Source organism: Oncorhynchus clarkii, chromosome 20 (assembly GCF_045791955.1).
Source record: "Oncorhynchus clarkii lewisi isolate Uvic-CL-2024 chromosome 20, UVic_Ocla_1.0, whole genome shotgun sequence".
NCBI classification, from domain to species: domain Eukaryota; kingdom Metazoa; phylum Chordata; class Actinopteri; order Salmoniformes; family Salmonidae; genus Oncorhynchus; species Oncorhynchus clarkii.
Genome location: NC_092166.1, coordinates 40,496,264 through 40,521,009, shown reverse-complemented (window position 1 = coordinate 40,521,009; position 24,746 = coordinate 40,496,264). Strand labels below are relative to the sequence as shown.

At 43.0% G+C, this 24,746-nt stretch overlaps 1 protein-coding gene across 50 annotated transcripts in view; it reads left to right on the top strand.

Moving 5' to 3' along the window:
* The window catches only part of LOC139376367 (muscleblind-like protein 1), a 132,278-nt gene that overhangs the window by 20,587 nt on the left and 86,945 nt on the right, over window positions 1–24,746 (top strand). For 47 of the 50 annotated variants that reach the window (XM_071118858.1, XM_071118834.1, XM_071118835.1 and 44 more), the window contains one exon: window positions 8,914–9,760. In XM_071118858.1, the coding sequence (XP_070974959.1) occupies window positions 9,584–9,760 (177 nt within the window). In that variant the 5' untranslated portion in view covers window positions 8,914–9,583. Of the gene's footprint in view, window positions 1–8,399; window positions 8,524–8,913; window positions 9,761–24,746 lie in introns of those variants that run through there. The other 3 variants (XM_071118875.1, XM_071118860.1, XM_071118838.1) reach the window with 3 other exon arrangements.

The following is a 24,746-nucleotide window of genomic DNA, read 5'->3' as shown; positions in this document are numbered from 1 at the left end:
CCGATTATTATCGTCAATGTAGTTGTACATAATAAAATGCTTTGTTAGGGATAAAAATACGATTATTGCTTGCTACATTTGAAACGAGGTCTAGTTATGGCCACAACCGGACTAGATTGTGAACGACTCTTGGCGGAATGCATTGCTTGACTGCCATGAGGGTGATAAGTACAATGTTGTTCGCGAACAGCAGCCCCCAAACCGATTTGTTCTCGAATTCGAGTTTGTTGAGCTGTTGACTGTGTATGTTTTGGTTCCACAAAGCTGTGTCCATCATAACATTCAATAATCAATTAGTTGCATTCATTCTTGCACCATGTGATTAATTATCAGTTCTAAACATGTATTTTTCTTCTCTATGCTCATTATCCCTGTGAGCATATGACAGACAGAGGAAGAGGCGAAGTGAGAGGATATAACCTGTTATGGCATGGCCATTGTCATTGAGGGCTTCCATCATCAAATCAAATCAAATCAAATTTTATTTGTCACATACACATGGTTAGCAGATGTTAATGCGAGTGTAGCGAAATGCTTGTGCTTCTAGTTCCGACAATGCAGTAATAACAAGTAATCTAACTAACAATTCCAAAACTACTGTCTTGTACACAGTGTAAGGGGATAAAGAATATGTACATAAGGATATATGAATGAGAGATGGTACAGAGCAGCATAGGCAAGATACAGTAGATGGTATCGGGTACAGTATGTACAAATGAGATGAGTATGTAAACAAAGTGGCATAGTATAGTATAAAGTGGCTAGTGATACATGTATTACATAAGGATACCGTCGATGATATAGAGTACAGTATATACGTATGCATATGAGATGAATAATGTAGGGTAAGTAACATTTATATAAGGTAGCATTGTTTAAAGTGGCTAGTGATATATTTACATCATTTCCCATCAATTCCCATTATTAAAGTGGCTGGAGTTGAGTCAGTGTCAGTGTGTTGGCAGCAGCCACTCAGTGTTAGTGGTGGCTGTTTAACAGTCTGATGGCCTTGAGATAGAAGCTGTTTTTCAGTCTCTCGGTCCCAGCTTTGATGCACCTGTACTGACCTCGCCTTCTGGATGATAGCGGGGTGAACAGGCAGTGGCTCGGGTGGTTGATGTCCTTGATGATCTTTATGGCCTTCCTGTGACATCGGGTGGTGTAGGTGTCCTGGAGGGCAGGTAGTTTGCCCCCGGTGATGCGTTGTGCAGACCTCACTACCCTCTGGAGAGCCTTACGGTTGAGGGCGGTGCAGTTGCCATACCAGGCGGTGATACAGCCCGCCAGGATGCTCTCGATTGTGCATCTGTAGAAGTTTGTGAGTGCTTTTGGTGACAAGCCGAATTTCTTCAGCCTCCTGAGGTTGAAGAGGCGCTGCTGCGCCTTCTTCACGATGCTGTCTGTGTGAGTGGACCAATTCAGTTTGTCTGTGATGTGTATGCCGAGGAACTTAAAACTTGCTACCCTCTCCACTACTGTTCCATCGATGTGGATAGGGGGGTGTTCCCTCTGCTGTTTCCTGAAGTCCACAATCATCTCCTTAGTTTTGTTGACGTTGAGTGTGAGGTTGTTTTCCTGACACCACACTCCGAGGGCCCTCACCTCCTCCCTGTAGGCCGTCTCATCGTTGTTGGTAATCAAGCCTACCACTGTTGTGTCGTCCGCAAACTTGATGATTGAGTTGGAGGCGTGCGTGGCCACGCAGTCGTGGGTGAACCGGGAGTACAGGAGAGGGCTCAGAACGCAACCTGGTGGGGCCCCAGTGTTGAGGATCAGCGGGGAGGAGATGTTGTTGCCTACCCTCACCACCTGGGGGCGGCCCGTCAGGAAGTCCAGTACCCAGTTGCACAGGGCGGGGTCGAGACCCAGGGTCTCGAGCTTGATGACGAGCTTGGAGGGTACTATGGTGTTGAATGCCGAGCTGTAGTCGATGAACAGCATTCTCACATAGGTATTCCTCTTGTCCAGATGGGTTAGGGCAGTGTGCAGTGTGGTTGAGATTGCATCGTCTGTGGACCTATTTGGGCGGTAAGCAAATTGGAGTGGGTCTAGGGTGTCAGGTAGGGTGGAGGTGATATGGTCCTTGACTAGTCTCTCAAAGCACTTCATGATGACGGATGTGAGTGCTACGGGGCGGTAGTCATTTAGCTCAGTTACCTTAGCTTTCTTGGGAACAGGAACAATGGTGGCCCTCTTGAAGCATGTGGGAACAGCAGACTGGTATAGGGATTGATTGAATATGTCCGTAAACACACCGGCCAGCTGGTCTGCGCATGCTCTGAGGGCGCGGCTGGGGATGCCTGCAGCCTTGCGAGGGTTAACACGTTTAAATGTCTTACTCACCTCGGCTGCAGTGAAGGAGAGACCGCATGTTTTCGTTGCAGGCCGTGTCAGTGGCACTGTATTGTCCTCAAAGTGGGCAAAAAAGTTATTTAGTCTGCCTGGGAGCAAGACATCCTGGTCCGTGACTGGGCTGGGTTTCTTCCTGTAGTCCGTGATTGACTGTAGACCCTGCCACATGCCTCTTGTGTCTGAGCCGTTGAATTGAGATTCTACTTTGTCTCTGTACTGGCGCTTAGCTTGTTTGATAGCCTTGCGGAGGGAATAGCTGCACTGTTTGTATTCGGTCATGTTACCAGACACCTTGCCCTGATTAAAAGCAGTGGTTCGCGCTTTCAGTTTCACACGAATGCTGCCATCAATCCACGGTTTCTGGTTAGGGAATGTTTTAATCGTTGCTATGGGAACGACATCTTCAACGCACGTTCTGATGAACTCGCACACCGAATCAGCGTATTCGTCAATGTTGTTATCTGACGCAATACGAAACATCTCCCAGTCCACGTGATGGAAGCAGTCTTGGAGTGTGGAGTCAGCTTGGTCGGACCAGCGTTGGACAGACCTCAGCGTGGGAGCCTCTTGTTTTAGTTTCTGTCTGTAGGCAGGGATCAACAAAATGGAGTCGTGGTCAGCTTTTCCGAAAGGGGGGCGGGGCAGGGCCTTATATGCGTCGCGGAAGTTAGAGTAACAATGGTCCAAGGTCTTTCCTCCCCTGGTTGCGCAATCGATATGCTGATAAAATTTGGGGAGTCTTGTTTTCAGATTAGCCTTGTTAAAATCCCCAGCTACAATGAATGCAGCCTCCGGATAAATTGTTTCCAGTTTGCAGAGAGTTAAATAAAGTTCGTTCAGAGCCATCGATGTGTCTGCTTGGGGGGGATATATACGGCTGTGATTATAATCGAAGAGAATTCTCTTGGTAGATAATGCGGTCTACATTTGATTGTGAGGAATTCTAAATCAGGTGAACAGAAGGATTTGAGTTCCTGTATGTTTCTTTCATCGCACCATGTCACGTTAGTCATAAGGCATACGCCCCCGCCCCTCTTTTTACCAGAAAGATGTTTTTTCCTGTCTGCGCGATGCGTGGAGAAACCTGTTGGCTGCACCGCTTCGGATAGCGTCTCTCCAGTAAGCCACGTTTCCGTGAAGCAAAGAACGTTACAGTCTCTGATGTCCCTCTGGAATGCTACCCTTGCTCGGATTTCATCAACCTTGTTGTCAAGAGACTGGACATTGGCAAGAAGAATGCTAGGGAGTGGTGTGCGCTGTGCCCGTCTCCGGAGTCTGACCAGAAGACCGCCTCGTTTCCCTCTCTTTCGGAGTCGTTTTTTGGGGTCGCTGCATAGGATCCACTCCGTTGTCCTGTTTGTAAGGCAGAACACAGGATCCGCGTCGCGAAAAACATATTCTTGGTCGTACTGATGGTGAGTTGATGCTGATCTTATATTCAGTAGTTCTTCTCGACTGTATGTAATGAAACCTAAGATGACCTGGGGTACTAATGTAAGAAACAACACGTAAAAAAACAAAAAACTGCATAGTTTCCTAGGAACGCGAAGCGAGGCGGCCATCTCTGTCGGCGCCGGACATCATACAAAGATGTGTCCTCTATCTCTATGGCCTGCCCTGTCATTGGCTAGAATTGTCCCACCTGATCTCGCCTCTTCCCGTCTTTGAGGACATGTATTTATTTATGTATTTCCATTGTTAAAGCGGTCACTTGACTATCTTGTCAATATAACAGACAATCTTTGATATCTCCCAGCCCTACTCTCCATCTCCATTTCTCTCTATTTACTCCATCCTTCCACCAGTCTATGTGACCTTGCACCAAGTTCTGAGACCTTGGAGCTCGAGGGACTGTTACCGTTAAGGATTCTGGGACAAAGCAGACCAGACAGTCATATTGAGGGCACAAAGATGGAGAAGTGTAAATGACTGTGTGTGTGTGTGAGTGTGTGCGCGCACGTGTGTTTTTCGTATAGACGTGTCCTTGTGTGTTGATGGGAGACAGTTGAAGGAAATAGACAGTAATATAATTAAATGCAGGGAGTCGTGAAGTAAGTGACATGAGATGTCTTTGAATAAATATATCAGTAGCGGTAAAGGAGAGCTGTCCAGGCATGATAGTGACTTAATGAGGCTTATTTATCCCATCGTCTCTGAATAATGTTGTATATGGAACAGTTACCTATCAAAGGCAGTTTGGGTCAGTCAACGTCTTGTTATTTAACGTTTCAAATAACACTATTTGATGCATCAAATAAACTAATGGTCCAATCAGGACTTGAATATGACTGCATGTCACTTAATACTTTAACATGATTATTTTACGTAGTGCTTACACTATCACTCGTATTTCATATGTAACAGTAATTCACTGGTACGTATGCTATGATGCTGGTAAAGCTTCGTCTTGCGTGCCTGTGCGGCAGACACACAATCTCTTGGTTTACAGGTCAGAAAACATGCAAATAATATTCTCCCCCCAAAACATAGCTACTGAAACGGATTATGTTTTTTTTTCTATCTAGTTAGTTAGCTAACTATCTAGCTAGGTGTCATCATCGGAATACCCCAAATTTATGCTAATGCTATTGCTCAAAAAATGTATTTGTTTATCAAGTATTGGACACGTAAAGCTTAATAAAGAGCAGTGATTGGGCATTGGAAGGGATCTTAGACCAGATCCCTGATATCATGCGCTTATGGACTGCCCTCTTCTTTTCAATTTAATGTTCGTTTTGTTCGTAGGACCTACCAGCGTTTTGTTTCCTTGCTCCTGTTCCTTGCTCCTGTTTTTTAGTTTCCCGGTTCTGCCCGCCGTGACCCTGCCTGTCGTCCTGTACCTTTGACCCCTGCTTGCCTTGACCTGTCGTTTACCTGCCCGTTTAAAGAATTCACTTTTGTTTCTTCAACACTGTCTGCACCTGGGTCAAACCTTAAAACGTGATACTTCAAAGTGTGTGTGTGTGTTGTCTTTCGGTTCCAAAGTGTCTATGTTGTTATCATTCAGTGTGTTTGGGTTCCAAAGGTCATAGTTATCAACCTTATGGGCCCTTTTCATTTGAGCCTGCATGAAGTCATCCAAGGTGAAGCCTTGTTTACTCAACCCCCTCATCTCTCTCTCTCTCGCTTTCTCTCGCTCTCCCTCTCTTCCCTTATCCCCCCACACACACTCTCTTTCTCTGAAACTATGATGCTCAGCTCTCTGTAAAAATACATCCATGTTTGCCGGGTCATGGTGTCCTCCAGAGATGTGATACAGAATGTCGCAAAGTGGTTTTGGAGCGTTGCTGAATGTGCATATCGTTGCTGAATGTGCACAACCTGTTCTAGGAAATTGAATTCTCTTGAGAGGGTGTAGCACTGGCCCTGCTCGGATAATAAGAGGGGAAATGGCCCCTGTGACTCAAATCCCACTGGGCACAGATGTCAGTTCAACGTCTAGTTTTGATTTACTTTTGGTTGAGTTGTAAACTAAGGTGAATTCAATGTGAAATCAACGAAAACTGTAATCATGCCATTGGATTTAGGTGAAAAGTTTGGAGAGAAAAAATACAAAATGTATTTATTTATGGCTTTTTGCCATCAATGTGCACTTTTTGCAAATCCAATCAGTTTTACATGTTGATTCAACGTGATCACATAGATTTTTGTTGTTGGATGTGGGATGTATCAAATTCCCATGGCAAACACAATAGTTTCATTATTAACAAACACTTTTCACTAGGGCTGTCCCTGACTAAAATACATTTTAAAAGGTGTATTTTCCCATATATAGACACACCCGATGTGTTTTAATAAAATCAACTATATGCTTGTCTGATGCTGTTTGATGAAATAAGATACAAATGATTCAAGAGGGAGCAAGAGATCAAGATAACCAGAAGAGAAAAACCTTAACCTGACCCGACCATCCTCCTCCCGTTCCTGCTGGCTTTCGCAGATTCTGCCATTGCTCGTGAAGTTGCTTGTAATAGGCTACACGAGGAGTCGGCAATCTTTCTCATGTGGAATGCCAATTTATCTAACAATTTCTACCAATCTGTGTGTCAGTTATGGTTTTCATATGCACATTTTCGTGGAACAGTTTAATTTAATTTCTAATAAAGGCTGCGTGTCTCAAAATCATTTCATGTGGTTAATCAAAATTCTATACAAATCTAAATGAAAATGATACAAACCTAAAAAGTTACTTCTATTGCCATTGCCATCTATGTAAAATTAGCCTACATAAACCCAACAGCCTGCAGGTAGAAAACATCCTGATAAAAATAAATATCCTATAAATCACATTGGCTGATTCCATGTCTGCAACGAACTTGAAACATTGTATCATAGTTCAACCAACTTTTGTGGGTCCAGCCCAAAGCTTTCTGTAGCAAACTTGCAACATTGTATAAAATATTCTGGGCCCTCAGAGTTTCCGCCCCAGTAAGCTCTGAATAGACACACACAGCTGTAGGCTATTTTGCGCAATAGATAAGGTCAGGTATACCTATTTTATGACTTTCCACTGGATCAGAGCATGACATTTTTCTTTTACACCCCCCCTTTGTTTTTATACTGCTTCCACTCACTTTTTTTCCCACCTATGCATAGTTACTTTACAAGTTACCTTGACTAACCGCACATTGACTCAGTACCGGTACCCCCTGTATATAGCCTCGTAATTGTCTTGTGTTACTTTTTAATTTGATTTTTTTATTTTATTTTGTAAATATCTTAATTCTATTTCTTGTTGGTTAAGGGCTTGTAAGTAAGCATTTCATGGTAAGGTCTACCTGTTGTATTTGGCGCATGTGACAAATAAAATTTATTTGATCTGATATACGTTATCAGGTGCCCGTCCTTATTCAACATTGACAGTAGCGCTCCAAACAAAAGACAATGACTAAATTGACAAAACACTTAAATGTAATGAAATAAAACAAAAATCACTTCTCACAAGTGTAGCATAGGTTGTGCGCTCTGCAAACTACGTGTCCACTCTGACAATGAGAGCGGTAAAATACTGTAACAAAAGTATAATGCATTAACAGAAGTGACCACGACCAAACAAATATTGTGCATTAGTAATGATAGGAATTAATGGTAAATATAGGCTACGACTGGTGATATATGTAATGGGGAATTGATAGGCACTAACACTCAAGGCAAACAATTCCCACAATGAAGTTATGAAACAATGAATGTGCGCAAATTGGCAGGAGAGAGCGCATTCTGGAGAGAGACGTGCATTGTGGATTAGTTCACTGAGATGGGCGCGAGTCAGACAGGTGTCTTGTGTGCCATTAAAAAAATATATATTTGCTACTGCTTGAAAAAAAAATCTCAGTCGATCAAAAGCCTATCGACCAAACAATCGACCAGTCGACTAATTGGGGTCAGCGCCACTTTTCACCAATGGTCACACCTACAAAAACAGTGGGAAAAAGGAAATTGACAAATAATCATAGGTACTGTTTGGCCAGTGATCTCAATCTGTGATTTGACTCTTTTTACGTTCTTATAACTGGCACTCCATTAATTGGTGGTAATTCACTGCGATGGTATGATAATTACTTTTGGCATGTCGTTTCATTGTAGAGGTTTCATTTCTTTCTGGACATGCTTGAGTAGGTTTTCTTTCTCAGGAAGCAAGGTTTTATTTGATCGGTTGTGAAATTTGGTAAATTGTGCAAGAGAAACAAACTCATCATCATTGTCTTCTTCCAGGAATAAGATAGTTGTCATGGCAGAGAAACTGATTATCTTGGCCTGGGCTTATCTCTTTCTCTCTGGCTTTGGGTTTCTTTTTCTCACTTTTTAATTCCCCCTTTTCTCTCACTCTCTCTCTCTGGCTCACTTTTTAACTAACCCTTTTCTCTTCCTCACAGGTTCTCCTCCCCCCTCTCATGTTCTCCTCACCCCTCTCTCATTTTCTCCTCCCTCTCTCTCTGGTGGCAGTCAGTCAGCCAGGTCGACCTCGCCTTGGCTCCACCCCTCCCATTCACCTGGCACTCGGCCCAGAATGTTGCTGCAATTCCGCCCACTCTCATTGGTCCCCGCACACACACCGCTTCTGAGAAAGGGAAATTACCACCCTCCCCTCCAGTTCCCGCTGCTTTCGCTCTCTTTCTCTCTTACTTTCTCTTTTAAATAGATTTGCCACGTCTGGTTGTGCAGTGCTCAACTGTAAGTGATATGGGGTTTGATTAGATTTTCCGACTGAAAGAGTGCTTTGTACATGCTGTTTGTGTGTGGTATGGCGTGGTGTGTGTGTGTGATGTTTGTGGGAGTGTGGAGGGTGAAAGTTTTATTTGTTTTAGCAGACACCCTTGCATGGCTGACATTTCTACACATTATCTGTTCCCACAGCTGCATAGATGGGTTCTAGAGACTGAAGAGAATGAATAAGGGAAAGTAGCGTGCTCTTGGAAAATAACTATATCATGCTCTAGGAGTTTCCACTGAGGAATGAATGAAGGCATAAATCAAGTCTAAATCGATTCTGTGGAAGTATATATCACCAAGCTAATGTCTCTCTCTCCTTCTCCCTCTCCCTGTCTCTCTCGTTCTCTACAGAGGAAGTGCCTTCCCTGACATCTGCTGCAGCTTCGATCCGCTTCTAGAGCAGAAGCTCCGCCCCCCCCGCCCCCCGCCTCGCTTGCTGCCACGATAACGCGAGCACAAGGATACCAACCACACCCCTCGTCACGGCCCACGCCTAAAAAAATCCACGCCCAGACCTGCACCAGCCCCATCATCACCAGGCTTACTGCCCTAAGCCTTCACCTTCCCTCCCGTACCACCCTACCCCAGAAAGCCTCTCTCCTTCTGGGCCCAGCCTCTCTCTTTCAGACCTCTCAGTGTCTCTAATCTCCATTGATCTCCATTCAGTCACAGCCTACAGCACTGTTGTAGTCAGGAAAGAAGGATCTGAAGAGTGAACTTTCCCTCTGGGTTACATGCTGAATTGTTGGTGAGATACAAGTTGAGACAAACAGTGGTAGAGTCATTCTCTGCTCAGATCATTGTCTGTTGAGTGTGTTCTCAATGCTTTAAGGAAGGTAATAACACACACAACAATTTTACAACACATTCACCTATCGCCTTGATACATCCACTCGGATCTTTCAGAAGAATAAGGTGTAGCGGACATATCCAACCAAAGGGGACACACACCAACACACACATCACGCTTTAGCCCGATTCGGACGGATTACTATTATTTTCCTGGACTGTCTTTGTGACCATGGCGCACATGAACATGGCGCACATGCGGGACACAAAATGGCTGACACTGGAGGTGTGTCGGGAGTTCCAGAGAGGCACGTGCTCACGCTCCGACCAGGAGTGTAAGTTCGCCCACCCAGCCAAGAGCTGCCAGGTGGAGAATGGACGAGTCATCGCCTGCTTCGACTCCCTCAAGGTAAGAAGAAAGGTGATACAACACAGGATGAAGCTGTGGGCTACAGCCATATGTGGTGCTGTGATTTGATTGTCTGGCATAACGAATGATCAAGGGGTCAGGGGTTAAGAGAAAGGAGAGGTCCTGGGGAGTTTATTGGCATACATTAGAAACAGCTACCCTTCCTGGGGTCCACACAGAACACAACACAATACAGAAACACATGCAAACCGACACAACAACATAGAGACATTAACTCACAGTTTTAAAAGTTAACTCATACCCACAGGAGTACGAAGCCTGGGAAAGGTTTTGACTGAATGAGCAATGAAAACACCATATTTATGGTGTGGTTTCAAACAGCACTGTATAAACCGAAACATTCTCTCAACCGCCAACATACATTGTGTATTGTCATGAATATGTTGTTTTTTTACCACAGTGAGGGGTTCTCATTCAAATACTCGTTTCAATGTCTCACATTGGGATTGGCTCCAAGCAGATTACTACCATAAAGAACAAATCACACGATGTCTGTCGGAGAAAGGGTGACCACGTTTAAAATACCAAAATGTGGGACAACAGGACGTTTTTACGGGACAGTGTAGCCTATATGAATACAACATGTTGGCAGCATCGCATGGCAATCATTTGATATCAATTAGTTTCATGGGAATATGCATTTAGATCTTCTTGAATGACTTTTTTTGTGAGCGAATTAGAGCAGATGGTGTTAGCAGACTATATAGTCTTCCTGTAGGACTATATTGTTTCAATCTAAGCAAATTCTGCTTAGTGGCGAGTGCTGTTGAGTTTTGGCCGCATGAGAATTTATTTTTGACTACAGTATTCCGAAGGTGGTGTTTTTGATGTAACGGTAACGTTATACTATGCTATTATATTTGGTTTTGTTATGTAAAATACAAGTGAATCATTATGTCATCTTCCAAGACGTTGATTCAGCTTTGATCTAACTTTACTAAAAGATGAGCACCATTGTGAGAAGAGCACTATTGTGAGAAGTGGCGGAATGCACCCCTGCTCAAAAAATTTGGTGATGCAGAAAAGAGAGATGTGTGGTTGTTTTATGAAAATATGGGAATATTTGGCCACGGATACATATCTGGTTGGTCTCAGGGAATGTAAAACAGTCAGAAACTGAGATTAAAACGAGATTGAGTGAAGTAGCAGCAAATACGTTGAATAAGCAGCTAATGAGCATGGAGAGCCTCACAAGTTTGACGAAATTACTTTCTCTCTTTTAGTCTAATACGGCTATTTACTTACTTGTAGCTTTTTGTCAGAAGCACATGTTTTGTAAGTAGTTAGGCATAACGGTCCTCTCCAAGTTTAGCAAAATATTTGAGAAATGTGATTGGTTGACGATGGCCCTATGACATCTGACGCTGCACAGAATATCAGATCTCAACAACAATTTGAGATATGTATTTCCCTGACAGACTGACCAGGTGAATCCAGGTGAAAGCTATGACACCCTTATTGATGTCACCTGTTAAATCCACTTCAATCAGTGTATATGAAGAGGAGACAGGTTAAAGAAATTTTTGTAATGCTTGAAACAATTGAGACATGGATTGTGTATGTGTGCCATTCAGACAAGACAAAATATGAAAGTGCCTTTGAACGGGGTATGGTTGTAAGTGCCAGGCGCACCGGTTTGAGTGTGTCAAAATCTGCTGGGTTTTTCACGCTCAACAGTTTCCTGTGTGTATCAAGCATTGGAGTCAACATGGGCCAGCATCACTGTGGAACGCTTTCGACACCTTGTAGTCCATGTCCCAGCGAATTGAGGCTGAACAAAATTGCCCCCCATTTTGCCCGAATTGAGGGCAAAATGGGGTGCAACTCAATATTAGAAAGGTGCTCCTAATGTATATTTTCATATGCACAACGTAACTGCAAGAGACAGGTTGGAATGTCTGATTGAAATACGGGACAAATCAACTTAAATTTTTTTTTGTGGTGTTTGAATTTCAATCAAAATTTTAAGTCGATTTGTCCCGTATTTCAATCAGACATTCCAACCTGTCTCTTGCAGTTACGTTGTGCATATGAAAATATACATTAGGAGCACCTTTCTAATATTGAGTTGCACCCCATTTTGTGTTTCATTTGGCCAATATCCCATGTTTATTGATGGCGCTGGCTGAGCCAGGTCTGAGGTTTCTTTCTCGCTCTCTCTTTCTACCCTCGGATCTGAACAGGTCAACCGGTCTCTCGGATCCGAACGGGCACATGTCTATTTGGGTCTGTTGTTCTTACAGCCTTTTTCGGAAACAGGTCTGACTGTCCTCTGGTTGTCCTCGGGTTCATTCGGAACAGGTCTCAGTTTTTTTTATTTTTTTATTCATGCATATTGGGTCTGGATGGGAAAGCCACATGTCCATTTTGGAACGGGTCTAACTTTTTGGACCCGTGAAGACCTCTAGTCAACCAGATACGGTTGAGCCACCATAGATCTCTTTGCATCGCACAAAGACGCACACTGCCCGCTGTTCTTTGCGCTAACAGGAAACAAACCACTGCCTCATACACCCCACTCTCTCTATGCCTCATACACCCCACTCTAGTCTCTCTATGCCTCATGCACCCCACTCTAGTCTCTCTATGCCTCATACACCCCACTCTAGTCTCTCTATGCCTCATACACCCCACTCTAGTCTCTCTATGCCTCATACACCCCACTCTAGTCTCTCTATGCCTCATACACTCCACTCGAGTCACTCTATGCCTCATACACCCCACTCTAGTCTCTCTATGCCTCATACACCCCACTCTAGTCACTCTATGCCTCATACACCCCACTCTAGTCACTCTATGCCTCATACACCCCACTCTAGTCACTCTATGCCTCATACACCCCACTCTAGTCACTATATGCCTCATACACCCCACTATAGTCTCTCTATGCCTCATACTCCCCACTCTACTTTATGCCTAAGGCTCTGGTTAACATAAATCACACTCCTGCTTTACAACGAGCCCTGGCAGCTTCCATCACGCAGGGATCTTCTGACCCAAACGAACTGAGAGATTTCCCACCCTTACCCAGAAACCATGATCCTCTGGCCTGGCCCATGGGAGGATGAATCTGAATGGGACAGGCATGCCACTTTCCAGAGAGACAGAGCCCCTTCTACATGCTGACTGTATAGAAACAACTGGTGTGACCTAAAACAGATCATTCCTTACCAATGCTCCATATCCAAGATTTTATGCTTCTTGCAGGACCTTTTGGACAGAGGGAAGGTTATAATCCACTGAGTCTAAATGCTGTCTAAGCTAGGGGAAGTGGGGTTCTACTAACAAACAGTTGAAGTCGTAAGTTTACATACACCGTAGCCAAATACATTTAAACACAGTTTATTACAGTTCCTGACATTTAATCCTCGTAAAAATACCCTGTTTTAGGTCAGCTAGGATCACCACTTTATTTTAAGAATGTGAAATGTCAGAATAATAGTAGAGAGAATGATTTATTTCAGCTTTTATTTCTTTCATCACATTCCCAGTGGGTCAGAAATAGTTTAACTTGGGTCAAACGTTTTAGGTGGCCTTCCACAAGCTTCCCACAGTAAGTTGGGTAACTTTTGGCCCATTCCTCCTGATAGAGCTGGTGTAACTGAGTCAGGTTTGTAGGCCTCCTTGCTCGCACACGCTTTTTCAGTTCTGCCCACAAATCTTCAATAGGATTGAGGTCAGGGCTTTGTGATGGCCACTCCAATACCTTGACTTTGTTGTCCTTAAGCCATTTTGTCATAACTTTGGAAGTATGCGTGGGGTCATTGTCCATTTGGAAGACCCATTTGCGACCAAGCTTTAACTTCCTGACTGATGTCTTGAGATATTGCTTCAATATATCCACATAATTTTCCTGCCTCATGATGCCATCTATTTTGTGATGTGCACCAGTCCCTCCTGCAGCAAAGCCCCCCCACAACATGATGCTGCCCCCAGTGCTTCACGTTTGGGATTGTGTTCTTCGGCTTGCAAGCCTCCCCCTTTTTCCTCCAAACATAATGATGGTCATTATGGTCAAACAGTTCTATTTCTGTTTCATCAGACCAGAAGACATTTCTCCAAAAAGTACGATCTGTGTCCCCATGTGCAGTTGCAAACCGTAGTTTGGATAATTTAGCTATTTAGCTATTTTGATTTGGAATTTTAAGACCCCTTAAGGTGCAGATACTGTCCTCAGTGTCGGAGCCGCTGAGGAGTGATACTGTTGGGACTACCCTGGCTTCGGAGAGCATGTCTGTGATACAGGAGTTGATCATATCCCATTGTGAGGCATTGAAATTAGTATTTGAAAGAGAACTCAAGGTTACTTTCACAACCCCAGTTCTCTGATAATATGAGTGAGCTGTTTCACTGCATTTCCCTGCTCGGAAGAGCTTAAAGAAGAGGTGCATGCTTTCAAATGACCAAAGGTCAGGCGAGTGGTGCATTATAAAGAGGGAAGGGCCCTCGTTATTCGTCACTCGTCCTGTCCATTTCCGACAGACGTTGTGTCACTCACTCATATTATCAGAGAACCAGGGTTACGAAAGTAACTTTGAATTTCCCTGTCTGCTACTGTCATAACAGCATGATACCATCTGGCCCCTGCATGTGCTCTCTCTGGCCACTCCTACTTCAAGTCATGTGGTTGGAATATGTGACGGGGTGTGTGAGGCAGAGGGGAGAAAGAGGGGAACATGCATCACTTCAGATTCAGGAAGCCAGATTTACATACAGACATAACTTGATGTTATAGCTATTGTCTGTTAATGGGGGAAGTGAGGTAGAGTTGGAAAGGGAGTCAATTGCAAATCAGTTCCAGTCAGTTTAGGAAACTTTCTGACATTCAATTTCAACCACAAACTGCTGTTTTCAACGTATGAATATAACTTTAAATGTGACAGGCAAAGGTCTCCACAAAAACCATCACACTTAATAATAATGCTAATTTAGGCTTCATTAAATGAGTCTCAACAACATTTTTGTCTATTTATTTTATTTAACCTTTATTTAACTAGGCAAGTCAGGTAAGAACAAATTGTTATTTACAATGACGGCCTACCAAAAGGCAAAAGACCTCCTGCGGGGATGGGAGCTGGGATTAAAATACAAAAAATTATATAAAATATAGGACAAAACACACGACAAGAGAGACACCACAACACTACATAAAAAAATACCTAAGACAACAACATAGCATGGCAGCAACACATGACAACACAGCATGGTAGCAACACAACATGACAACAACATGGTAGCAACACAACATGGCAGCAGCACAACATAGTAGCAGCACAAAACATCGTACAAACATTATTGAGCACAGACAACAGCACAAAGTGCAAGAAGGTAGAGACAACATTACATCACGTGATGCACCCACAACTGTCCATAAGTGTCCATGATTGAGTCCTTGAATGAAGAGATCGAGATAAAACTGTCCAGTTTGAGTGTTTTTTGCAGCATGTTCCAGTCGCTAGATGCAGCAACCTGAAAAGAGGAGTAACCTAGGGATGTGTGTGCTTTGGGGGCCTTTAGCAGAATGTGACTGGCAGAACGGGTGTTGTGTGTGGAGGATGAGGGATGCAGTAGATATCTCAGATAGGGGGGAGTGAGACCTGAGAAGGTTTTATAAATAAGCATCAACTAGTGGGTCTTGCGACGGGTATACAGAGATGCCCAGTTTACAGAGGAGTATAGAGTGCAGTGATGTGTCCTATAAGGAGCATTAGTGGCAAATCTGATGGCCGAATGGTAAAGAACATCTAGCCGCTCGACAGCACCCTTACCTGCCGATCTATAAATTACGTCTCCGTAATCTAGCGTGGGTAGGATGGTCATCTTAATCAGGGTTAGTTTGGCAGCTGGGGTGAAAGAGGAGCGATTACGATAGAGGAAACCCAGTCTAGATTTAACCTTAGCCTGTAGCTTTGATATGTGCTGAGAGAAGGACAGTGTACCATCTAGCCATACTCCCAAGTTCTTGTATGAGGTGACCACCTCAAGCTTTAAACCTTCAGAGGTAGTAATCACTCCGGTGGGGAGAGGGGCATTATTTGACAGGCAGTGGCTGAGACAGCAGATGTTCTGACTTTATACACTGCACTCTTTGAGAGAGTGCCAAGAATGAGCAAAGCTGTCATCAAGGCAAAGGGTGGCTCAAGGGAATCTCAAATATAACATATATTTTGATTTGTTTAACACTTTTTTGGTTACTACATTATTCCATATGTGTTATTTCATAGTTTGATGTCTTCACTAGTATTCTACAATGTAGAAAATAGTACAAATAAAATAAAAACCCTTGAATGAGTAGGTGTTCTAAAACGTTTGACCAGTACTGTGTATGCAGACAGTGTGTTCCCAATCAATGCGATGAGACTACCATTTAAACAGCTAAGACTAGCTAGCTAACTAAATGTTGTAGTTGATAATACTTGTTGGACACAACAGATGTATAATGAATGTTAGCTAGCTAGTTACCTAGCTAATACACTTAGCCTAAAACATGTTTCCCAAGAAGTAAAGTATCTAGCAATCTACACTTGCTACAGACATTGGTGCTACAACCAGCAAGCTAACTAGCTACCCAAAATGTGGCTAACTACGACATCAAAATAATTCAGCTATTTATGATCAAATGTTACCATATATAGCTAGCTAGACACTTTCAGACAATTGTACTTTGAACACAAGGATTGCTAGCTAGCAAACTTTAGCTAGCCCAAGTGTGGCTTAGCTACTGTAGCTAGCCAAGAACATCCATGATCATGACTATATGATCTCTCTTGGTGAAATTTTCTCAGTCACAAATACTCTTTCCACTTTGAGCTGTCCATAAATAAAGATCCCTGTAAACAGTAGTGTCATCACAAGTGATTTATTATAGTTATCTAGAAGGAGAACAGCTTCTTGTCTTCTCATTCTGCAGCATAAATCCAACCGATCACCGAAGTCACCACCGACTGAAAAATGAAAACTACTTTGAAATCCCGGCACCAGATTATTTCCTGACTGGAATATCTGGATCAAATGTAAACTGTAAAATAGAGTTCTGATTGTGTTCTCAATATTACAATATCGAGCATGTGAGCGTTGTGCACTATAATCACATGAATTTGAAACATTTCCATTCAAATTACATCATTTCCAAGTATTCCAAAGGAGTTGACAGGTAGACATGCCTCTTTTAGTGTTATATCAAGGATAGAACATCTATTATTGCAGTTTCAGCTCAGCTGAGAACCCCATTCCCTCTCTGTTTCTATCTGTCGCTCTCCCTTTCTCTCTGTCTGCTGTGGAAGTGGTTAGGGTGTGTGGGGCGGTCAAAGCTTCTCCTCTCTAGTTCAGGCATAGAGAGCAGAGCTGAAGGTAGGGGAGGGTATAGCGTCATGGTCAGTCATCTCAACACTTCCTGTGCTCCAGCCTAGGGGCAGCAGGGAGGAGGGGGGGGGGGGGGGACGCTGTAATTTTCCATCTATTTTTAAGTGCTGACAGAAAGGCTAACACCTCTCTTTCTCTCTCGCTCAGTGCTCCACTCACTCTCTTTCTCTTTCTTTCAATGTTATTTTCTCTATCTCTGGAGATCTGTAGAGATGGGATGACCGACCTCTCCTCTTAGGTCTGATTCAAGGTTCTGGCCTCTGTCCAAGATGACACACGCATGCACACACACACATCCCACCCTTCCCTTAGGAGCTCCAAGACCTGGTCAGAAAGAATATTATGGGTGTGTGTGATACAGAAGCATAAGACTGTAGGGCGTAAAAACACACACCTTGTTTTTGTGACACCAGTGATTGTACCATTGGCCTTGGTCCTTGGCAATGCCAACTCAGGCCAGAGTAGGGCAGGGTGTATGAGCTGTTTCTGAGGGCCTGTTTACAGCCAGATATGGACAGAGGAACATTGTCCGGGTGCCGCTGCTCTGAGCTAGGCTGAGCTGTGTGTAATAGTTTCCTCAGAGCAGCAGAGAGGGCTGGTTGGGTCAGAGCCTGGCTGTGCTGGACCCGTCAACACTGTTCTACACACACACACGCGCATGAGAACGGACACACACACACGCGCGCGCGCGCGCACAAACAGAAACGTGTGCTCACAGACACGCACACCACACAGAAACGCAAACACACACTGGCCAGAGAGATCAAAAGTACAGTGTTCTTTCCTTCTAACAGACTGAGCTGCCAGAGGGCTCTGTTCCAGCCAGTGACCCAATAGAACCCACCTCAATGATCACTGATCCAACTCTGTCCTCAGTGACCAGACAGAGCGATAGAACGACAGAACTGTTATCTGTGGAGGGATGAGTAACTGAGGGAAGGAGGGAGGGAGAAGGGGATAGGGGATATGGCAAGGGGATAGGATATTTCATCAGAGAGGAGAGGAAGAGAGAAATGGTGCTCTATGTCACAGCGTAGAAATGTCAGCCATTGGAAAGTTGTCTGGCAGGGAGGGAGAGAGAAAGAGAGAGAGAGATGTTTTTGGGGGTGAACTTGAAGATAGTGAGCAGTTTCATCAGCTTGGGCTTGCTTGGATTTTTCTCACACACAGCCTTGTGTGTGAATGGGAGGCCATTGATCAGTTTTAACCGTTTGGCCACTGTTTCCACTTGTAAGGAGAAACCGAGACGAGGAGAGGCCTCAGGAAGCTCAGCGTAGAAAACGACAATGCAGAAAGAGATAGAGACAGGAAATAGGTAGTAATGGGTGATGAGTACATGGTGTCCACAAACACACACATTCATACACACAGACTAACACAGATATAGATCGCACCCCTACTCACACTCTCACTAACCACTTGTCCTACATTCACTCTTTCACTGTGAGCCTGTTCAACATGAAATAGGACAAATATGGCCTAAAGAGCTACCTAATCTCATTTAGCCTATACAGTACATTACATTACGTATGTTCTATGAAATACGCACGCACGCACGCTAGCACAGCCACACACACAAACACTCACACACACATATACGCTCTCCTCCTCATGAGAGGAACGACCTTATTCTTCTTCCATAATTAGCTTGAGTCTCACATGATCACGGCATAGCAGAACAGGTCACACCCAAACTCTGTCATTTCCCTAACACCCACACAGCTAGCTTCCCACCGCTAACCCTCTCTGTCCTCCTTTCCCAGGCACAGCCCAACACTGTTTTTTGTATTTGTATTTATTAAGGATCTACATTCCTGGGGTCCAGCAACATTAAGGCAGTTATATACAATTACAAATACTACATGAAATTACATTTCTTAACACTTTTCACAACACATTGTGTGTGCTCTCAGGCCACTACTCTACTACCACATATCTACAAAATCCATGTGTACATGTGTCACAATCTGCATCCCAAATGGCACCCTGTTCCCTCTATAGTGCACTACCCATACAGCTCTGGTCAAAATAAGTTCACTATGTAGGGAATAGGGTGCCATTTGGGACTCAGGTGCAGTAATCCTTCGTGCTCTTCATGCTAGGAGAATTAGAATAGTGCACATTTCTGTCCTTTAAATAGCAGAAATTGTGTAATTGCGAATCTTCATGGGAAGATAGTATAATCAGATCTGGTGGCATAGCCACACACTCCAGGCATAACAGAATAGACATTGGAATGCCAATTAAATAGGGTTAAGGGACATTCACTGTTGAGTTGAACATATACACTACCGTTCAGAAGTTTGGGGTCACTTAGAATTGTACTTGTTTTTTAAAGAAAAACACATTTTCTTGTCCATTAAAATAACATCAAATTGATCAGTAATACAGTGTAGACATTGTTAATGTTGTAAATGACTATTGTAGCTGGAAACTGCAGATTTTTTATGGAATATATACAGTGGGGCAAAAAAGTATTTAGTCAGCCACCAATTGTGCATGTTCTCCCACTTAAAAAGATGAGAGAGGCCTGTAAATTTCATCATAGGTACACTTCAACTATGACAGACAAAATTAGAGAAAAAAAATCCAGAAAATCACATTGTAGGATTTTTAATGAATTTATTTGCAAATTAAGGTGGAAAATAAATATTTGGTCAATAACAAAAGTTTATCTCAATACTTTGTTATATACCCTTTGTTGGCAATGACAGAGGTCAAACGTTTTCTGTAAGTCTTCACAAGGTTTTCACACACTGTTGCTGATATTTTGGCCCATTCCTCCATGCAGATCTCCTCTAGAGCAGTGATGTTTTGGGGCTGTTGCTGGGCAACATGGACTTTCAACATCAGCAACCATCTCCCCTGTGTTCCAATGACACGTTGTGTTAGCTAATCCAAGTTTATCATTTTAAAAGGCTAATTGATCATTAGAAAGCTCTTTTTCAATTATGTTAGCACAGCTGAAAACTGTTGTCTAATTAAAGAAGCCATAAATCTGGCCTTCTTTAGACTAGTTGAGTATCTGTAGCATCAGCATTTGTGGGTTTGATTACAGAATCAAAATGGCCAGAAACAAAGACCTTTCTTCTGAAACTCATCAGTCTGTTCTTGTTCTGAGAAATGAAGGCTATTCCATGTGAGAAATTGCCAAGAAACTGAAGATCTCGTACAACACTGTGTACTACACCCTTCACAGAACAGCGCAAACAGGCTCTAACCAGAATAGAAAGTGAAGTGGGAGGCCCCGGTGCACAACTGAGCAAGAGGACAAGTACATTAAAGTGTCTAGTTTGAGATGCCTCACAAATAGATGCCTCACAAGACCTCAACTAGTAGCTTCATTAAATACTACCCGCAAAACACCAGTCTCAACGTCAACAGTGAACACAACCATTAAGCGTTTCCCAATCGACATGTATAACTATTACTTCCCATTGCAAAAATTATTTCATGTTTAGCACACAAAGTAACTAGTGACCTAAAGCCAAAGAGTTAGTGACCTAAAGTTTAAAGTGGAACTGATAGCATTTTAACTACTTTGCAGATATGAAACAAACAGACAATAATAATATCAGTAAAAATATCTACAAAACAAACTTTATAATAGGTTTTAAAAATATTTGACTCAACGTTCAATGACGTTCACTAAGGCATTGGGGAGCAGTTCAATGCATGATTAATATAATTCTCCATTACATTTCTTGGTACTCCCAAAAATATTGCTATCAGGTTGTAAATCACATTGTCTGCTGCCTCCATTTGTGATACACTGTTTCAGTTTCAATGACTTAATATACTGGACAAAATCGGACTAATGTAACTAAGGTTGGGAATGTCAATAGAATCAAACTAGCAAGGGCAATGTTCACAAGTCAGTCATAATGTGGCTAATAGGCTAGTGTATCTATTTATAGTATGTAGCAAGCTAAAAACACGGAGCCTAAGATTAGCTAGATAGCAAGCTAGCTGCTAGGAAGATGTCATGTCATGGAGGAGTGGGTGAGAGACTTGTTTTTTCTCCTCATATTGTTTTTCAGTGGCTATACACAGCTAGGCGTGCAGGTGTCATTTGGTTAGCAAGAACGACTGTTGTCCAGTTAGCATATCTCTTGCGTGCATATTCACTCTGGCTATCTACTCCGTTTTCATAGTGTGCCAGAGCGCCGAACAACTGATACATTTATGAATGCGCAACACTCGCTGAATATGACCGGTGTCAGTAAACTTAGACAAAAAATTAAAGTTAGTCAAGAACACTCTACATAACATGTAAACAACCGAGTAAAATGGTCAGAGTGAGCTGTTCTCTCATTTGTATTTTGAAGTAGCTAGCTAGCAAGCTAGCCAACTTTAGCCAGTTAGCTTGGGTGCTTGGTTGGGGCAAGCATGCATTGGCAGGCAAGCTGCAGAAAGACGAGGAGGCTACAATTCCCCATCTTTTATCAGTGCAATTTTGACGGCCAACTAGCTGAAAATGTTTGAGGGGGTTCATCTAATGTTCCTTAGTTAGAGTTTAGCTCATCTTGCTCTGGCTAGCATTAGTTGTTCATCTTGTTGTTGTTGATGTGCATAACTGAGGGATAGGTTTTTAGAATTTTTTGCAAATGTATTAAAAATAAAACACAGAAATACCTTATTTATTATTCAGGCCCTTTGCTATGATACTCGAAATTGAGCTCAGATTCAAACTGTTTCCATTGATCATCCTTGTGATGTTTCTACAACTTGATTGGAGTCCACCTGTGGTAAATTCCATTGATTGGACATGATTTGGAAAGGCACACACCTGTCTATATAAGGTCCCACAGTTGACAGTGCATGTCAGAGCAAAAACCAAGCCATGAGGTCAAAGGAATTGTACGTAAAGCTCAGAGACAAGATTGTGTCGAGGTGTAACGGATGTGAAACGGCTAGCTAGTTAGCGGTGGTGCGTGCTAAATAGCGTTTCAATCGGTGACGTCACTTGCTCTGAGACCTTGAAGTAGTGGTTCCCCTTGCTCTGCAAGGGCCGCGGCTTTTGTGGAGCGATGGGTATGGGTGATGGGCGATGGGTATGGGTGATGGGCAATGAGAGATCGGAGATGGAGATGGGAGGACCTTCCAGAAGGACAGCCATCTCTGCAGCACTCCACCAATCAGACCTTTATGGTAGAGTGGCCAGACGGAAGCCACTCCTCAGTAAAAGGCACAGGAAAGCACTCTTGGACTTCGCCAAAAGGCACCTAAAGGACTCTCAGAACTCAAACCAGATTCTCTGGTCTGATGAAAGCAAGATTGAACTCTTTGGCTTGAATAAGAGTGACATCTGGAGGAAACCTGGCACCATCCCTACTGTGAAGCATGGTGGTGGCAGCATCATGGTGTGGGGATGTTTTTCAGCGGCAGTGAAAATGTGACATTTCAGTTTTTTGTTTTTGCTTTGTCATTATGGGATATTGTGTGTACATTGATGAGGGGGGGAAACTATTTAATTTTAGAATGTGGCTGTAACGTAACAAAATGTGGAAAAAGTCGAGGGGTCTGAATACTTTCCGAATGCACTGTATTTTCTGGCTTTTGGTGAATGCGTTCTAATGATCTAAAGTCGTGCTACTGCCTGTAAACACACAGTCTAGTTCAAAGTGAATGATGCCAGGCCCGTACAAAGGCCTACTGTAGCTCTGTTTGGCGCACCGGTCTGTGTATACCGGTCCTGGACAAGACAGATGTTTTTATTCGGTTTTATTTGCTGCAGTGTCTATTAATTGTGCGAAACGCATTGGCCGCTTTCCCACTCTATATTGCTATAGAATTTTCACAACACCTTAGTATACATTTGAAGTCGGAAGTTAACATACACTTGTGTTTGAGTAATTTAAACTCGTTTTTTAACCACTCCACAAATGTCTTGTTAACATACTATAGTTTTGGCAAGTCGGTTAGGACATCTCCTTTGCACATGACACAAGTAATTTTTCCAACAATTGTTTAAAGACAGATTATTTCACTTATAATTCACTGTATCACAATTCCAGTGGGTCAGAAGTTTACATACACTAAGTTGGCTGTGCCTTTAAACAGCTTGGAAAATGTCAGAAAATGATGTCATGACTTTAGAAGCTTCTGATAGGCTAATTTACATCATTTGAGTCAATTGGAGATGTACCTGTGGATGTTTTTCAAGGCCTACCTTCAAACTCAGTGCCTCTCTGCTTGACATCATGGGAAAATCAAAAGAAATCAGCCAAGAACTCAGAAAAAAAAATTGTTTCAAGTCGTTCATCCTTGGGAGCAATTTCCAAACGCCTGAAGGTACCACGTTCATCTGTACAAACAATAGTTCGCAAGTATAAACACCATGGGACCACGCAGCCGTCATACCGCTCAGGAAGGACACGTGTTCTGTCTCCTAGAGATTAATGTACTTTGGTGCGAAAAGTGCAAATCAATCCCAGAACAACAGCAAAGGACCTTGTGAAGATGCTGGAGGAAACCGGTGCAAAGTATCTATATCCACAGTAAAATGAGTCCTATATCAACATAGCATGAAAGGCTGCTCAGCAAGGAAGAAGCCACTGCTCCAAAATGGCCATAAAAAAAGCCAGACTACGGTTTGCAACTGCAGATGGGGACAAAGATCGTACTTTTTGGAGAAATGTCCTCTGGTCTGATGAAACAAAAATAGAACTGTTTGGCCATAATGACCATCGTTATGTTTGGTGGAAAAAAGGGGAGGCTTGCAAGCCGAAGAACACCATTCCAACTGTGAAGCATGGGAGTGACAGCATCATGTTGTCCGGGTGCTTTGCTGCAGGAGGACTGGTGCACTTCACAAAATAGATGGCATCATGAGGCAGGAAAATGATGTTGATATATTGAAGCAACATCTCAAGACATCCGTCAGAAAGTTAAAGCTTGGTCGCAAATGGGTCTTAAAAATGGACAATGGCCCCAAGCATATATCCAAAGTTGTGGCAAAATGGCTTAAGGACAACAAAGTCAAGGTATTGGAGTGGCCATCACAAAGCCCTTGAACTTCTACTAGGATTAAATGTCAGGGGCGGCAGGTAGCCTAGTGGTTAGAGCGTTGGACTAGTAACAGAAAGGTTTGAATCCCCGAGCTGACAAGGTAAAACAAATCTGTTGGCTGTCATTGAAAATAAGAATTTGTTCTTAACTGATTGCCTAGTTCAATAAAAGGTTAAAAAAATCAATACCTCAATCCTATAGAAAATTTGTGGGACGAACTGAAAAAGCGTGTGCGAGCAAGGAGTCCTACAAACCTGACTCAGTTACACCAGCTCTGTCAGGAGGAATGGGCCAAAATTCACCCAACTTATTGTGGGAGCTTGTGGAAGGCTACCCGAAATGTTTGACCCAAGTTAAAGGCAATGCTACCAAATACTAATTGAGTGTATGTAAACTTCTGACCCACTGGGAATGTGATGAAAGAAATATAAGCTGAAATGCATAATTTTCTCTACTATTATTCTGACATTTCACATTCTTAAAATAAAGTGGTGATTCTCACTGACCTAAGTCAGGGAATTATTACTAGATTTAAATATCAGGAATTGTGAAAATCGGCATTTAAATGTATTTGACTAAGGTGTATGTAAAC